Below are 19036 nucleotides of genomic sequence, written 5' to 3' on the forward strand. Positions count from 1 at the left end.
CATAACTTTAAGCTTCATATTCTACATTAAACATCAAAGTAAACACATTTCACCTATGGATATTTTTCCAAATATAAACCCTAGGTTAAACTATTGCTAGAATAAGTTAAATTAAGTTATCGGGACTCTAAAAACGTAAAAAACATTAAAAACGGGGCTTGGGATCACTTACTATGGAGCGTGGAAGCTTAAAAAACCTAACTATGGCTTCCCCCTTGCTAATTTCGGCCAAATGAAGAAGATGAGCACAATTTGCCATTTTTTCCTTTTTAATTCATTTTAATTACCAAATTACCAAAATGCCCTTAACTTACAAAATTTTCTATTTCACTTATCTTATATCCATTTTTGTCCATAACTTAACCAATGGTCACCTCTAACATGTAGAACTCAACTTTTGAACTTTTTACAATTTAGTCCTTTTGACTAAATTGTGTGCCCAAACGTCGAAATTTTTGAACGAAATTTTCACGAAATCATTCCATGAAATTTTAGGCCATAAAAATATGGTAAAAATAAATTTTTCCTCATCGGATTTGTGGTCTTGAAACCACTATTTCGACTAGGCCCATAATCGGGATGTTACATTGCAAGTGTTGTCAAGTAAAGACCAATTCAACAAAAGTTAGAAAATTAGGGAAATGTTAAGATAAATATTGTTTAAGTCAGTTACTAGTAGTTAATGTGGTTAGTGCTATTATTATTGTTGTTAGCAACAATATTCCTTGTAATATAAATACATTTACTCAAGTATCCAATGATGAAGAACATTAAATAACCTACATATATTATCTCCCACTTATTACTAAGCATGATCTAATGGCTTTTATTAATCCCTTCATCTAGTATTTCAAATTTATAAATTCTAATTAAAATATTCGTAAAATGACTAAGTTAACCCTTCTAATGGAAAAAATGGCACATATGTCCACTTTGACAAGTCCATTCATCACTTAATCTCTTGTCTCACTTAAAGAGTTAACTAAATTCTACTTTCTAAAAATTTATTGGAATCTACCCGTAATAATGCCACTTAGGACATCAAATATTTTGGCATGTTACATTCTGTTATTAGCCTCCTTCTCATCCTTCCAATTACTTCTTCTCATTCTTTCAAATATTTCACTAAAAAATTGTAACATCCCAATTTTGGGCCTAGTCGAAACAGTGGTTTCGGGTCCACAAATTCGACCTGATAAAATTTATTTTTATGATATTTTTATGGTCCACGATTTCATGGAATGATTTTTTAAAAATTTCGTTTGAAAATTTTGATGTTTGGGCACTCAATTTAGGAAAAAGGACTAAATTGTAAAAAGTGCAAAAGTTGAGTTCTACATGTTAGAGGTGTCCAATTGTTATGAAATTTTAAATTGGATGCCCTTATATGGTAATTAGACCATTGGTTAAGTTGGTGGACAAAAATGGACATGGTTAGGCATGTTTCCAAAGTTTTTCATTAAGGGCATTTTGGTCATTTAGTTATTAAAATGAATTAAAGACAAAATTAAAAGCCAATTTTTGTCCATCTTCAATCTTTGGCCGAATTTCACAAGGGGGGAAGCCATATTTAGGGTTTTTAAGCTTCCAAGCTCTATAGTAAGTGATTTCAAGTCCCGTTTTTAATGTTCTTTAATTTTTTGGAGTCCCGGTAACTTGATTTAGCTTATTCTAGCATTAATTTAACCTAGGGTTTATATTTGGAAAAATACTCATAGGTGAAATGTGTTTTTTTTTATGTTTTATGGTAGAATATGAAGCTAGAAATTATGTTAAACAACTTTTTCTAAACGATTTTAAGTGAAAACGAGTAAAACGACATAATCGGTAAAAATACCTAATGTTCATAAGTGTTAGAGTGGGAATTTGATGTTCCCACAGAAGGGAAAAATGTTCAGCATGTCATAAAACATAAGAGTAAGAGATGAAGTTTAATTTCTGAGCTTTGGGGTAAAAGTGTAAATATGCAAAAGTTTAGGGGTAAAATTGTAATTTTGCCAAAGTTCGAGTCAATGACTGTTTTGATGAATGTGAGTATTAAATAAGCTAAATTTGCTATTATAGATCAAGAAAGATGTGAAATCGACCTTGATCGGGGAAAAGAAAAGATTATGGACTGAATTGCAAAATTATTATATATTGCACCAAGGTAAGTATGTATGTGATTAATACCTTGTTTTTACTTATGTTTTAACATTTTTATAAGATATGATTGAATATGGGATAATTACTTGAGGTGAATTATGAGTTGTGGTTGAATATGGAAGAGTTCAAAAAATGTTAAAAAAAGTGAGAATTCATGGTTGAACCTTCAGAATGGGCCGGATATCGTTGGAAGTATAGGTGGATGCTATGTGCTGATTCCACCCGATATTAATGAAAAAAAGGTGGTTGCTATGTGCTGATTTCACCGAGTACTATTGCCAATAAGGGTGGTGCTGTGTGCTGATCCACCGTGTAACTGAGATTATTTCGAAGTGTTCATCGAAAACTGATTAACTGAAAATATATGTGATGAACAATGTGTTTGATCTTTAATCGACCCTTTGGTACGATGAAATGAAGTAATGAAATTAAGAAAGAGTAAATTTAACGACAAAACAGTTTAGGACAGGAACAGTTGTGTGATTTTGAAAAATCACCAAAAATGTTGGAAATTGAATTAGAGGTTTGATGAGATATGAAATTAAAGTTGAATGAGACTATTTTTACATAAAGGAAATAGAGTAAGCAAAAAAGTTAAATATTTTGAGATATTTGAATTTTAGTGAGACAGGGTCAGAATGGTTTCGAAATCCCCTATTCCGACTTTGGAAAATAACTAAAAATTGTCAAAAAAAATAATTATGGTTTTTCATTTACATGCTTAAATTTATCAATGAGTCTATTTTCAAGAGAAACAAATGGGAAAATTGTTTGAATTCTTTACAAAGAGATAAATAATTTTTAGTGAAGAGGGGTCAGAGTTGTCGAGCAGTGAAACAGAGGAAATTTAAAGAATAAACTGTACTAATTGGCTAAACAAAAAATTCTAAAACTTTTATGGTAAGAATATATATGAGTCTAGTTTTAGGAAAAATGTACGGATCTTAATTTGGAGTTTTGCAACTCTAGATAAAAAAATTTAGTGACTTTGACGCAAATAAATAGCTTGCTGAAACTTGAATAAATAGTGAATTTATGTGTGATTATGATTATATTATTTATGGAAACATGCTAGAAACTTTGTACATGCCGGATTTTGCCCGGGTCTAAAAGACTCGCATTACAGACAGGCCCGTATGGCCCAATTAATAAAAACAAATAGAGGCCCAAACCTATGTGGCCCAAACCCAACTGAGGCCCAAACCAAACAGAAGCCCAAAGCAGATTCGGGAACCCCTAGGGTTTCTAGGGCAGATCCTCGCGCCGCAACCATTAGCAAGAGCCGAATCTTCATACCTACACGAAAATGGACACAAATAGTACATGGAAAATAAAATCAGAGATTTGCAAATCAAATCAAAAGAAAACAGATATTGTTTCTTCTTTTAATTTTTTCATATGGCTATATAAAGCCATTGACAATACTGTAAACAGATCCGATTTCGAAACACAGAAATAAAAAGACTTGTACTTTGGCAATACAGAGAATAATATCAAAAAGGTTGATACTTGTTTTTTTGTTATATTTATTTTTTGCATCTTTTATTTTACATACGAATAAACAAAAAAAATAGAAGAGAAGGAAACTACCTTTTTGTTTCTAAAACGCCATAAGGAATTCCGAGGATCGTCTCCGATGACAGACGACTAGAAACTGAAAAGTTTCTAGGGTTTTTTCTAGTATTTTTTCGTCGATTTTGGGGATCTTTAGCCCAGATTTGGGCATAAGGGGGTCGAGATGGCTAAAAGGGAATTTTTCCCTTTTCCGGCCACCGCAGACGGTGGTGCCGGTACCGGAGATCGGCGGCTGGCGCGGTGGCCGATGACCGACCGGTGGTCGGAGGACTGAGGGACTGAGAGAGTTTTTTTTGAAGGATTTGGTTTTTTAAATGTTTTGAAATGAAATTTTTGTTTTAATTTTGGCTTAAATAGCCAATTGAAAACGGCGCCGTTTTGAGGGAAGGATCCGCGTGTCGACCCGACCCGGAACCAGGATCCGCGCATTTTTCATGCGGAGGGGCAAATTTCACTTTTGGCCCCTCCGCCTTTTAATATGTTTACAATTAAGTTTATTTGCTTTTCTAAAATTTGCCTTTAATTTGTCTTTAATTTTAATTTAGTCCTCTCTAAACGGCATCGTTTTAGAGGAGACGGGAAAATTGCCCTTCTAGCTCCTCTATGTAATTCTCGCGTTCAATTTAATCCTCTAGATTTTATTTATTTGCAGATTTACCCTATATTTTTACTTACAATTCAATTTAGTCCCTTTGTCATATTTTCTTTAAAAATCAATATTTTTTTGATAATGCAATTGTTTTTATCTTATCTTATAATTCTCATATGTAATTATTATTATTTTGTATAAATATGTTTTTAAAAAAACAAGTATTATGTTTTATTTTGAAATTATTATTTTTTCGCATACTTATATATATATACTTGTTTTATTTATTTAATTATTTTTGGTATTATTTATTTCAAACCTATATATACTTTTATGTATACTTGTATGCACTTTTTGTTATTTATTTTAATTATTCGCTTATCAATTTATGTTTGCATATTGTTTATTATTATCTTGCCCATTTATTTGATATTTTGTATGACATAATTATTTATTTATTCATTTATTCATATTATTTCTATGCTATTGTAATATTTATTATTGCCTTTATATTTAATGTAGCATCACATCATGTTTTTTTACTTGATTTCAAACTTTCCAAAATTAAGATAAATGCTTGTATTTAGGATTTTCAACGAAATTGAGCCCTAACGTATTGGGTTCTGATTTTCTTCGTTAAATCTAACAATCTAGCAATTTATCTTTAATCAAAACAATAAGAGCTCATTATTGGGAATTCAACACGTTGTGTCCTAACGTATTGGGTGTGACGCATTGATTTCTCGAAATGAAGATTTTTTAAAAAAAACAATAAATGAAATATTCCGAGTTTGGGATTTTAAAGGAATTCTGCCCTAACGTATTGGGCCGCGATTTCTTAAATCTTGGATAAATGAATATTCTTTTAATTTTGTTTTCATTATACGAGTATTCTGACCTAATTCATTTTGGAGGAAATTAGAATGTTGTGCCCTAACGCATTGGGTGTGACATTTTTGCTTCTCTAAATTGAGAAGGGTCTTAATACGCAACGTTTTAAGTTTTTAAAGATTATATTTTTAAAATTTTTGACCTTAAGACACTAATTAATTAATTAGGTACCAATTTTGGGCATTACGAGGGTGCTAATCCTTCCTCATACGTAATTGACCCCCGGACCCGTTTTTTTGTAAAATTCGTAGACCAAAGCCGTTTTTTAGGTGATCCAATCACACCTCAATAAAAGATTGGTGGCGACTCCCAATTTTTATTTTTTAATGTCGACAACCTAAAATTTTTGTTTTTTTCAAAAAAATGGTTTCGATAGCTTGGCGACTCCACTGGGGACTTTTTTAAAACAAAAGAGTCGAACCACAAAGTTGATTAATTTTTGTCTTATGGTCGAGAAAATATTTTTTTTAAAAACTCATGACATCCTTTTGCATTCACTATCTTCTTGTTTAAATTGTTTGCATTATACATTTCATGAGTTGAACAATTTTACCCTTTTAAGTGGGAGTGAGAAGCTATGCCTTCGTGAGGTTTTCACCTCCGTATAGGATAGTGGATCACTTTCGGGATACATCGGTACCTATGCCTTCGTGAGATTTTCATCTCCGTATAGTCATAGGGAAAATGTGTCCCCCTGAACCAAACTTGATCTATATGAGCCTATAATGGGTGAGGATTAAGGAATCTGCTGGTTCGGGTACCTTTACTTTAGAGCCAAACCGCATATAATGAGCCTTAGAAGCTTGCTTTAGGTAGAACTACACTAAACCCTAGTAAATGTCCTAATAAACGTTTTACTCTTCTTTGATTATATGCTTGTATTAGATACTGACTCTTGTGCTTTATTTTGTTTGCTTGACATGGCATTTCATTTCATTATAAAAGGAGTCAGTTCAGATTCGGTTGCTAGATAGAAAGCTTGACATGGAAAAAGGGTTTCTTGATAAAGTGGAGGATAGTGCGGCTGTCCGAACTTGGTCTGAAACAACGCAGCAAGAAAAGGGTGATAGCCTGGGCGATGGGTATGTATCGGAATTATGGTATTTTACTCGCATCAGTGTGGCTCAAAACAATTTGCAGGAGTTGAAAGAAATTTGGGATCAATGGAATAATGAGGTTAGGCAGTTATTTTACGACAATTATGGGGACTTGCCTTATTTGCTTGATGTGAAGGTACACAAACATTTGTTTCGAGCCCTCGCCAAGTTTTGGAATCCTGCTTACAGTTGCTTCACGTTTGGGAATGTCGATTTGGTACCTACAATAGAGGAGTATGTTGCTTTACTCCAATGTTCAAAGTTTCAAGTGGATAGAGTCTACTCGAGAGCGGTAAATGTGCCAACCTTTTCAAAGAAGCTAATAGTTATAACAGGGATGAGTGAGCAGTGGGTTGCTGCACGAGTTAAGCAAAAGGGGGAAAGCAAGTGCATTCCTTGGAGGAGCTTGAAGGATGCAATTCTCACACACCCAGACGTAAGAAAGAGGTTAGATATCTTTGCATTAAGTATATACGGCTTGGTTATCTTGCCTAAAGCCTTGGGGCATGTGGACGAAGCAGTCACCGATTTATTTGATCGGCTTGATAAGAAGGTTACATCGATTCTGGCAATTTTGGCAGAAACCTTCAGGTCATTGAGTGCATGACGAAAGACGGGTGAGGGTAGATTTATTGGATGTGCGCAGCTTCTACTCGTATGGTTTCACAGTCACTTTTGGAAAGTGGATAAAGTTTCGTATCGGGTCTTCTCTGAAAATTATTCACCACTAAAAGAGATAGTTGTTACGCCGAGGAGGGATGACATTTCGGAGGAAAAATGGACGGCAATTCTTCAAAATCTTCAAGAGCAAGATGTTGAGTGGAGAGCTCCTTGGTTACTTCCAGATCAGATCCTATATAGGTGTGGTAATTTCGATTGGGTACCTTTATTGGGTATTTGGAGAGCTGTCGGATATGCCCCATTATTGGTGCTAAGGCAATATAGGTCAAGGTAGTTTATACCTGCGACCCAAGGGATAGCTAATTGTGAAGTTTCATACAAAGATGATGGTTATAGAAAGAAGATTCAAGAAATGTCCAATGCGTGGAAACAGACTCACCGAATGAAGAGGTTAGCTGTGGGGCCGATAATAACTCCTGAGTATTATGGATGGTGGGCTAGGAGGATTAATGATAACACACCTAAGTTAAATCATAAGGACGACCAGTCAATAGAAGAGCATTTGCGAGTCATCCCTTTGGAATTAGAAATTGTAAGACAAGATTTTGAGAGAAAGAACGCGGATTTGGAGAAAAGGATAGAGCAAATGGAGGCAGAAAAGACGAACTTGAGATTGGACATAGACGTTCAGAAGCTTGAGAATGAGAGGTTGAAGAAAGAGAAAAACAAGGCTGATGAGGAACTGGGCAGTCTAAAGATGGATTATAAAAAGTTACGTTTGTCAATAAGAATTGCTGGGCTGGGAAAGACGTCAGAACAGTGGCGAGCAGAAATCCAAGAAGAAAAAGATAAGGCCGATAGATGGGAATAGAAATTTCAAGAGATGCAAAGGCGAAACGAGGCTTTAGAAAAGAGTTTGTCAGAAAGTCAAAAGGAAAAGGGCGAGTTAAAGAATAGGGTGATCGTGTTGGAAAGATCTCTTCATCAGTATCGAAGCCGAAACTCTACGATAGAGTTGAAAGCAAGCCTCAGCAAGATTGAAAAAATGAAGGAAAGAATCGAAGAGCTAGAAACAGTGCTGCAAAATTGTGAGATCCAGATCAAGCACTTGAAAGTAAACGAAAGTCGTAATAATGAACAGCTCCACTACTTTCAGAGTCAAGTTAGGAGCAGAGATCATCTTATGGAGGAAGCTGTGGTCCAGATTTGAGAAGTAGCTGATTACGTACAGACTTTAGAAGTACAGGCTGACATGCTGAGTATGAAGTATGAATTAGAATCTGATCGGGGGCAAGAATTAGCTTTTTTACTTAGGAAGATTAGAGTTATGGGTACTAGGGCAAAGTCTTACTTGTAATTCGCTTTATGTAAAGAAATTTGCTTTCTAGTAAGGTTTTCTTATATGGAATTGAATCGAAATTGACGTCTTTTTGCATTCATGCATTGCATTACTTCATATATATTTAAAAACATTAAATGATTCTAATTAATTCAAATCACTCCTCAGTTAATCCGGAAACCAATCAACCTACCAAACACTGCTACGGTACTCGATCGAAAACTAGAGACATGGACCAAAGGCTAGAACAGTTCCAGAAGGAAATGCAAGAGCAAATGAATGAGCAACTTAAGAAGATTCAAAAAAAGATGATGGATAAAATAATGAAATCTTAGGGGAGTATGATGGCTAAGTTGACTCAGTTATTGACTGGAGAAGTTGACAAAGAGAGGGGCTCGGTGCTCAACATTGAAGAAGGAGACAATGAGGGACCTGTTTATTCCTCAGGACTTACTTCTCAACAAGCGGGGATATATCCGCGCAAATCCTCCGTCACTATCAAGCCCCAAGATGGTACTGAAACACCAATAAACTTTCAAGCTAGATTAGGCTCCAACCCTGGAGATAATCTTGCTAATCATGTTATCCCTGACTTCGACGAGACAATCGAGAAAATGAATGGTGAATTGCCGAAACAGCTTGAGGAAAAGTATAAATGGCTGGAGGAAAAACTTAGAGCGATGGAAGGTACTGAGAGCTACCATGGAATTGATGCTAGAGAATTAAGCTTGGTTCCAGGTTTGTACTTCCTCACAAGTTCAAAATGCCAGAGTTCGAGAAGTACAACGGGACTAGTAGCCCCGAAGCCCATATTACTATGTTCTGCAGGAGGATGACTGGATATGTTAATAATGACCAGTTGCTGATACATTGCTTCCAAGATAGCCTCACAGGGGCTACATCCAAATGGTACAATCAACTGAGCCGTACCCAGATTAATTCATGGAGAGATCTAGCACAAGCATTCTTAAAACAGTACAACCATGTGACTGACATGGTACCTGATAGAATTACTCTGCACAACATGGAGAAGAAGCCTGGTGAAAGTTCAGGCAGTACGCACAGAGATGGAGGGAGGTGGCTGTCCAAGTTCAGCCATCTCTTCTAGAAAGAGAGATGACGATGCTTTTCGTCAACACATTGAAGGCACCATTTATTACACATATGTTAGGAAGCACTACTAAAAGTTTTTTTGACATAGTTATGAATGGCGAGATGATAGAAAACACTATCAGAAGTGTGAAAATAGATGCTGGAGAAAGTAGCAGAAGGGCGGCCTCGAAGAAGAAAGAGAATGAGGTCAACAACACAAGTTCATATTCGAAGACAGTTACAGTGAATCAGCCGGGAAAAGTGGCTGTTAACCAGCAAGGATCATCGAAGCAGAGATCTGATACAAGACAAAATACAGAGAAAATTCAATTTACACCAATTCCAATGGCGTATAGGGAGCTATATCAAAATCTATTCAATGCACACGTGGTTGCCCCTTTCCACTTGAAACCTCTGCAGCCTCCCTACCCCAAGTGGTATGATGCAAATGCACGGTGCGACTATCACGCGGGAATTGAGGGGCATTCTATAGAACATTGTACAGCGTTCAAAAAGTTGGTGGAAAGACTTATAAGCTTGGGCGTGGTTAAATTGGATGATTCACCTAATACAGAAAATCCGTTACCTGATCATAACGGAGTGAACATGATAGGTGGGAGCATGGGTAGAAAGATCAAGGAAGACATATCAAAGGTAAAAATTCCTTTGAGGTGGGTCTGGAAAAATATGGTAGAAAGGGGATTGATCATCCCGAGTTCAGAGAGAAGCTTCGAAAGGGTGGAAAATTACTGTGAGTTCCATCACGATGAGGGACATAAAATCCAGGAATGCGCAAAATTCAGAGCCTTGGTTCAAGACCTGATGGATAATAAGGAGATGAAATTTTATGAAGAAATTAAGGAGGAGGGAAGCATTTGCACATCAGAGTCTTCGAAGGTTCCAAGAGTAGTGCAGCCTGTGGTCATTATCTCGCGACCCAAGAAGGATGAGGTGAGAACACCAGCAATGCCAAGGATCATAATAAAGAAACCTGCAACCTTTCCTTACCAAGACAGCAAGAAGGTTCCATGGAGCTACGAGTGCAGTACAACTGTCCCAGGAAAAGAGATGGCAAAGAGCCAGTGTGTGAGTACCAATCCAGAATCTATGAAAGAGGACATAATAGGGGAGCAAAAAGGGAAAATAGTTGAGCCAGTAAAGGAGGAAGAAGCTGTGGAATTCCTCAAATTTTTAAAGCATAGTGAGTATAATGTCGTCGAGCAGTTGCATCAACAACCAGCCTGCATATCTGTATTGTCCTTACTCTTGAATTCAGAAGTACATCGAAATACGTTGATAAAGATGCTAAATGAGACCTATGTGTCCAAGGATATTTCTGTCAGCAAGCTAGATCGGTTGGTCAATAATATCAATGCTGATAATTTCATATTTTTCAATGATGATGAAATACCTTCTAGGGGCATGGGATCTACCAAAGCTTTGCATATCACCGCACGATGCAAGGGGCGTATTTTGCCAGGAGTACTAATTGACAATGGATCAGCTTTGAACGTATTGCCATTATTCACACTTAACAGGCTACCCATAGACAGTTCGCACATGAAAACGTGTCAAAATGTAGTGAGGGCGTTTGACTATACAGAAAGGAAGGTCATGGGAAAAATTGAGGTACCATTACTGATTGGTCCAACAGTTTATGATGTAAATTTTATTGTGATGGACATCAAACCTTCCTATAATTGCTTATTAGGAAGACCATGGATACATTCGGCGGGAGCAGTACCGTCATCATTACATCAGATGTTGAAGTTAGTGTCAGATGGTCGGCTAGTGACAATAAAAGCCGAAGAGGATATAATAGCAGCTGTATCCAATGAGACGCCATACGTGGAGACCAATGACGAGTCAGTTAAATGCTCATTTCGATCTTTGGAGTTTGTAAATGCGGCATTTGTTCCTGAAGGGAGCAAAATTTTGGTGCCAAAATTGTCCAAAACTACAGACATGGGTTTACAATTGTTAGTGGGAAAAGGAGCTTTACCCAGAAGAGGGCTAGGGAGATATCTTCAAGGAAGGACTGAGGTTCCAATGCTGAAAGAAAAGTAGGATCACTTTGGCTTAGGATACAAGCCAGATATAGGATAGAGAAGGAAGGAGACAGAAAAAAGGCAGGAAAGGAGAAGAGCGCGTTTAAATGGGGAGAAAGCTAAGTGGGAGCCAAGAGGGGCAGCTATACATGCCGAATTTTGCCCGGGTCTAAAAGACCCGCATTACAGACAGGCCCGTACGGCCCAATTAATAAAAACAAATAGAGGCCCAAACCAAATAGAAGCCCAAAGCAGATTCAGAAACCCCTAGGGTTTCTAGGGCAAATCCTCGCGCCACAACCATCAGCAAGAGCCAAATCTTCATACCTGCACGAAAATATAAACAAACAGTATATGTAAAATAAAATCAGAGATTTGCAAATCAAATCAAAAGAAAACAAATATTGTTTCTTCTTTTAATTTTTTCATATGGCTATACAAAGCCATTGATAATACTGTAAACGGATCCAATTTTTGAAACACAGAAATAAAAAGACTTGTACTTTGGCAATACAGAGAATAATTTGATCAAAAAGGTTGATACTTGTTTTTTTGTTATATTTATTTTTTGTATCTTTTATTTTACATACGAATAAACAAAAATAATAGAAGAGAAGGAAACTACATTTTTGTTTCTGAAATGCCATAAGGTATTCCGAGGATCATCTTCGATGACAGACGACTAGAAACCGAAAAGTTTCTAGGGTTTTTTCTAGTGTTTTTTCGTCAATTTTGGGGATCTTTAGCCCAAATTTGGGCATAAGGGGGGTCGAGATGGCTAAAAGGGAATTTTTTCCCTTTTTCGGCCACCACAGACGGTGGTGCCGGTGCCAGAGTTTGGCGGCCGATGCGGTGGCCGGTGACCGGCCGATGACCGACCGGTGGTCGGAGGACTGAGGGACTGAGAGAGTTTTTTTATGAAGGATTTGGTTTTTTTTAAATGTTTTGAAATGAAAATTTTGTTTTAATCTTGGCTTAAATAGCCAATTGAAAACGGCGCTATTTTGAGGGAAGGATCCGCGTGTCGACCTGACCCGGACCCAGGATCCGCGCGTTTTTCATGCGGAGGGGCAAATTGCGCTTTTGGCCCCTCCGCCTTTTAATATGTTTACAATTAAGTTTATTTGCTTTTCTAAAATTTTCCTTTAATTTGTTTTTAATTTTAATTTAGTCCTCTCTGAATGGCATCGTTTTAGAGGAGAAGGGAAAATTGCCCTTCCAGCCCCTCTATGTAATTCTCGTTTTCAATTTAATCCTCTAGATTTTATTTATTTGCAGATTTACCCTATATTTTTACTTACAATTCAAATTAGTCCCTTTTTCATATTTTCTTTAAAAATTAATATTTTGTTGATAATGCAATTGTTTTTATCTTATCTTATAATTCTCATATGTAATTATTATTATTTTGTATAAATATGTTTTAAAAAAAAACATGTATTATGTTTTATTTTGCAATTATTATTTTTTCACATACTTATATATATATATACTTGTTTTATTTATTTAATTATTTTTGGTATTATTTATTTCAAACCTATATATACTTTTATGTATACTTGTATGCACTTTTTGTTATTTATTTTAATTATTCGCTTATCAAATCTATGTTTGCATATTGTTTATTATTATCTTGCCCATTTATTTGATATTTTGTATGACATAATTATTTATTTATTCATTTATTCATATTATTTATATGCTATTGTAATATTTATTATTGCCTTGTATATTTAATGTAGCATCACATCATTTTTTTTCGTTGATTTCAAACTTTCCAAAATTAAGATAAATGCTTGTATTTAGGATTTTCAACGAAATTGAGCCCTAACGTATTGGGTTCCGATTTTCTTCGTTAAATCTAACAATCTAGCAATTTCTCTTTAATCAAAAAAATAAGAGCTCATTATTTGGAATTCAACACGTTGTGTCCTAACGTATTGGATGTGACGCATTGATTTCTCGAAATGAAGATTTTGTTTTAAAAAACAATAACGGAAATATTCCGAGTTTGGGATTTTAAAGGAATTGTGCCCTAACGTATTGGGCCACGATTTCTTAAATCTTGGATAAATGGATATTCTTTTAATTTTTTTTCATTATACGAGTATTCTGACCTAATTCATTTTGGAGGAAATTAAAATGTTGTGCCCTAACGCATTGGGTGTGGCATTTTGCTTCTCTGAATTGAGAAGGGTCTTAATACGCAACGTTTTAAGTTTTTAAAGATTATATTTTTAAACTTTTCGACCTTAAGACACTAATTAATTAATTAGGTACCAATTTTTGGCGTTATGAGGGTGCTAATCCTTCCTCATACATAACTGACTCCCGGACCCCTTTTTTTTCTAAAATTCGTAGACCAAAACCGTTTTTTTAGGTGATCCAATCACCCATCAATAAAAGATTGGTGGCGACTCCCAATTTTTATTTTTTAAAGTCGACAACCTAAAATTTTTGTCTTTTTCAAAAAAATGGTTTCGACAAACTTGTTTATTAATTACATACTTACTTACTAGGCTATATGCTTACTCTCTTCTCTTTTCCCTTGTTTTATAGAATCACCAAGCTAGCTCGGGATTTGGCTATCGTCAGAGATCCATCTAAACTATCAACTTTCTTTTGGTATTTTGAAAACATTATTTTGAAATTATGGCATGTATAAAGGACTTGGTCATTTTGTTATGTGTCATAATTGAATTAGCCCATATTATTTGATAGTCCATTTTGTATAAAGCTGTCGATGTTGGCGAATATTGTATGGGTTGTACGTGTTTGATAATGCCATGTTGAGTTGATAAATCTGATATAAAAAAAGAAAAATTTAATTTGGACGAAATTAAGTCTCGATTTTGTATGATTGATTATGTTAAAGTTCGGTAATGCCTCGTACCCTGTCCTAGCGTCTAACATGGGTAAGGGGCATTACAAAAATAATTTTTTTAGTGATAAATAACTCTCTCTCCATATATATTGGTTCTTTTCTAACTAATTAAAGATCAATAATAAATAATTAAATAATACTTTAATTTACTACCAAAAAATAATGCTTTAAACAATAATCTTAAAAAGTGAGAAATACAAATGAGATGCGAAGAATTAAAAGGTCAATAATGAATTTCATCCCTTTATAAAAATTGAGAGATTAGTTTAGATGTTGTTCAAAGCATGAATTATGAACAATTGATTTTTGATAATTTGTTGCATATAAATGATTAGATTGTTGATTTTTAGGTAAGCAATTTAACAACAAAGTTTAATAATGTTAATTAGGACTAATACAATAACCAAATCACGGCTATCTTCTCAATTTTTGTACGGTTGAAATTCAAAATTAAACGAAAATAAAGAGGAAAAGAAATACTATATCTCCAAAGAAAAAAATGTTACAAATAATTTATTTATTTTGATGGTAACCCATTACATAAGAGCTGTCTGGCTTTGGTATATCATGCAAAGAAGGTGAAAACTAAAACTAATAGCGCAACATAAGAACAACTGGACTTCTATTGCCAAATTGTATTGTGTATAACAGTGTGATAAAATAGTTTAAGAGGTGGTGGCCATCAATTGGGCTTTGAGAAGGCGTTCCATGGCAGTATTCACATGCTCCATAGCTATAACTTCAATATCAGGTTTTACGTTGTGTTTAGCTGCGAAATCAGTCATCTCTTGAGTCTCCTTCATCCCTCCAGTCATGCTTCCTGCTACGACTTTCCACCCTGCACTCATTTAATCGTGACTCGAATTTAAGAAATCGATGGAGAACTAGAGATCCCATATCACTCTTATGAAAACATATTAGCAACAGATTGTTACCCCTGTAGCACATGAAACACAGGCAACTCAAGTGGTTTCTCTGGAGCGCCAACAAGAACAAGCTTCCCGTGAGACTTCAGCAGCCCAAGCAATGGGAACAGAGGGTGTTGGGCAGACACTGTGTCGATGATTCCATCCAATGTGCCACTAGCACCCTATACACCGATCGAGTAAAGGATTTAGAAATTTATATATAAACATATACTCTCACAAGAAAGAATCCCCTCATTATTAATAAAAAAAATCATTGAAACCTGAAGCTGATCTTGGTCTCGGCTGACCAAAAAGGAATCAGCACCAAGATTTTCCAAAGCTTCCTTCTTCTTACTAGGAGATGTGCTGATCACGGTAACTTTGGCCCCCATTGCCTTGGCGAATTTCACTGCAACATGTCCCAATCCACCCAGTCCAACCACACCAACATGCAAACCAGGCTTATTGAGTCCATAATATCTCAACGGACTATACACTGTAATCCCAGCACAAAGCAGAGGAGTAGCGACGTCAAGAGGCAGGTTGTCAGGGATGCGGACGATAAAATGTTCATCAGCAACCATAGTGTCGAAGTAGCCTCCGTATGTAATACTTCCATCGTGGTACTCGGCCCCATAGGTAAGTATAGATTTGGGGCAGTAATTCTCAAGATTGTTTTTGCAGCTACCGCAGGAATGGCATGATCCTACCACGCACCCAACTCCAACTCGGTCTCCAACGTTGAACTTTTGGACCTTACTTCCCACCTCCGTCACTTCACCAACAATCTCATGCCTGCATCCAATATATATTATTTAGGTTGACCAATTAACTCTGATTCATATATAGTTGCATATGTCAAGTTTCTGTCATTAAATATGCAGCATCAAACGTATGAATGAGAAACATACCCAGGGACGAGAGGGTAGACAGAAAAAACCCCATTCATTCTTGGCCATATGAAGATCGGAATGGCATATCCCACAATAAAGCACCTTGAAAGCCACATCCTTTTCTCCTGTTGCCCTGCAAGTGCAAACCCCACGTCAGTCACAGACCCTTTTGAAGAAGACCAAACAGGGGAACCTATTCAATGATAAAATACCTTCTGGAAAATTTGAAGGGAGACAAGACACAGGATTGATTTTTTTCGATTTTTTCAAGTTGAATCGAGTTTTGCTCACTCCTAATCTATGTCCAAACGCAAACTACCCAAAAGTCAATATTATACTACCCGACTCTGCACTTTTATGGATGGAGACGTCAAGAGTGGCCTATTAAATAAAATTCAATGCAGAAAAGTAATAAATTTATATGGATATGACTTGTTAATCAATTTAATTATTTATTTATTTAAAAAATTACCACTATGTTTTAATTTTATTAATATTTGTCTTTGTATTTCTGAATTTGAACTAAAAAATTTTACTTTAATTTTCTATTAAATTTTGATACTTCACTTATGCTTGATTGTTTTTATTAAATTTTACTATTTAATTTTAATTTTAAATAACTTGAAAACAAATTTAATTAAAATATTTGCAGTATTTTATTTTAATAATTAATAATAATAAAGAAATTAATATGATGTTAACATCAATAATAACTATAACTATAAAAATAAATGTAATTTTTATTGTTTATGTTTTTTAATTTCTCAAGTAATTTTTTTATTTAAATAAAGAAAAAACTTGAAATTTGACCAATATTCACTCTTTCATCTAGTCTTAAAATGTGTACCATGCTGCTAGGATGGGATGCTCTCACCCGGTTCGTCATCGTACTTTGGGAGATCATCCTCCATGTCATCAACAATTCATGGGTTTGGTTTTCTTCTTTTCTTTTCTTTTCTTTTTTAAATTACACCTCCATTTTTGAATTATTTGAATTTAAATTTGTAAATTAATTTATATATATAAATCCATTTATTTGTACTATATAATCGAAATAATATTATAGAAATTCGAATTTAACCAAAAATATTATTTAATCAAATACTATTAAATAATATCATACACTGATAATATTCTTTAGTTAAATTCTTTGACGTGACTTTTTAGTATAAAAAAATTACTTCTTTCATAACCATGTAACAAAAAACTCGATGTTATAACAAACTTAACTTCAACATAAAATTTTAAATGTTAAAAATTAGACCTAAATTATGAAATTTAAAAAAAAAATAGAGCGACTAAATTGCTTGAAATAAAAGTAAATGACTAAATCTTAAATGTAGAAACAATATGGCGACTTGGAGCATATTTTAATTTAGGATAAACTACATAGATAGTCACCCAAGTAAAAAAAAATTCATTTTAGGCACCCAAAATAAAAAGTTTGCAATTTAAGCATACACATTACACTATTTCATCATTTTGGTCACTCCCGTTAAAATCACTAGCGGCAAACTGACATGTTAATTAAAAAATTGGTATAATAAAAAATTTAGCACTCAACTTTTTACATATTATATCGGTTTAGTCGTAATTTTAAAAAATTAACCCTCAAAATTTACAAATGTTCTCAATTCGATCATAATTCTAAAGAATTCAAAAAATATATATAAATACATAAATCCAAAAAATATAATAATAAATTTAAAATATATAAAAGTATAAATATCGTAGACAAGAAATAAAATATGTAAAATTTAAAAATATATAAAATAAACAATATTTTATTAAAATATAATAATAAATTTAAATCTTACATTAATATAATATTAAATAAATATAATACATTAATATTAAATAAAATGAAAACCTCCTCACCCCGTCCCTCTCCTTCCCTCTCTCCCCCACCATCGCCCCTTCTACCCCTCATTGCCCTCTCCCTCCCAAAACCCATAGGATTATAAGCGGAGTACAATATTCATCTGTTGCAACAAAACCCAAGTAGTTGTACACGTGGCCTTCTTTTTCTAAGCAAAATGACATACTTATCATTCATATTCATGACACATGATCCTCTTCTTCCCCTCTTTTCTCTTCAATTTTCTTTCTTTCTTCCTTTGTGTGTCGCTAGCCAAGCCATCGAGATTGACCATAATTTCTCTTCTTCTTGCAACGGGTTTTTACAACCATTATTTTCATTTTCTTGCTATCACTTTGTCATAAAATTTCTAGTCCTAAATCTGAAATTTTAGCACTCAAGATCGGCCTCCATCGATGCCCTAAAACAACTTCATTGCCGCCCCTTTCACCTAACTTGTGTAAGTTCTTATTTTATTTCGATTTCTTGTTAAATCATGTTAATTAAAAACCTAAATTTTCAGATCTAAAATTTAGGGGATTTTTAAAGATTTAATAGGTATTTTTCCAAATTTTTAATTGATCTAAATAGTGGTTTTAAATTAGCCCCAAATTGGTCACCACGGGTGGTGGTGCGCGTGCCTATGGGCAAGAATGGGGTTGTTTTTATTTAATTCTTTCCCATATTTTTCCAGCATTATTGGGTTCTTGAAGCCCTCCTAATCAGCCTTTAATCACATGTTAATTAGAGAAATTCGTTCTTTATCGATCGACAATTCAGATCTAACAATTTGGGAAACGTAAATGTGGGTAATCGTAAACTAGTTTGTTGTTTCGACATAGATTTTGGGAAAAGGTTATGGCTTGATTAAATAAAGGATTTTAATTAAGATTAGCTACTAACTTTCTAGTATTTAAATATGTTAGGTGGTGACTCGAACGCTCCAAATCAACAGTAAAGCTGAAAGACGTTTGCGCGTACGATTCACATCAAAAGTGTAAGAAATCTATCTAGTTTGGATTCGAAAAATAGGAGTATTTATGACGATTGGACCGAACCCATAAGCAGGTGTTTAGGGCTGTTTAAGAGGTGTATT

General features: G+C 34.7%; 1 protein-coding gene and 1 pseudogene across 1 annotated transcript; one reads left to right on the top strand and one right to left on the bottom strand.

Moving 5' to 3' along the window:
* Positions 1-8601: 8601 nt before the first annotated feature.
* LOC107941733 (uncharacterized) lies at positions 8602-11416 on the top strand. Its single transcript, XM_041107965.1, has 2 exons — positions 8602-8995; positions 9459-11416. Exons 1-2 carry the CDS (start codon positions 8602-8604, stop codon positions 11414-11416), a joined length of 2352 nt encoding a protein of 783 aa, XP_040963899.1.
* A 3357-nt stretch (positions 11417-14773) lies between these two features.
* On the bottom strand, positions 14774-16968 carry LOC107941726 (probable mannitol dehydrogenase; annotated as a pseudogene).
* Positions 16969-19036: the final 2068 nt, after the last annotated feature.

Source organism: Gossypium hirsutum, chromosome D12 (genome assembly GCF_007990345.1).
Source record: "Gossypium hirsutum isolate 1008001.06 chromosome D12, Gossypium_hirsutum_v2.1, whole genome shotgun sequence".
Classification (NCBI taxonomy): domain Eukaryota; kingdom Viridiplantae; phylum Streptophyta; class Magnoliopsida; order Malvales; family Malvaceae; genus Gossypium; species Gossypium hirsutum.

What these genes read in the sequence shown, in the direction of transcription:
- LOC107941733 (XM_041107965.1), top strand. Translation starts at nt 8,602, where the DNA reads ATGGCTAAGTTGACTCAGTTATTGACTGGAGAAGTTGACAAAGAGAGG. An exon ending in AGAATTAAGCTTGGTTCCAG is followed by an intron (nt 8,996 to 9,458) that starts GTTTGTACTTCC and finishes TTTTTGACATAG; the next exon opens with TTATGAATGGCGAGATGATA.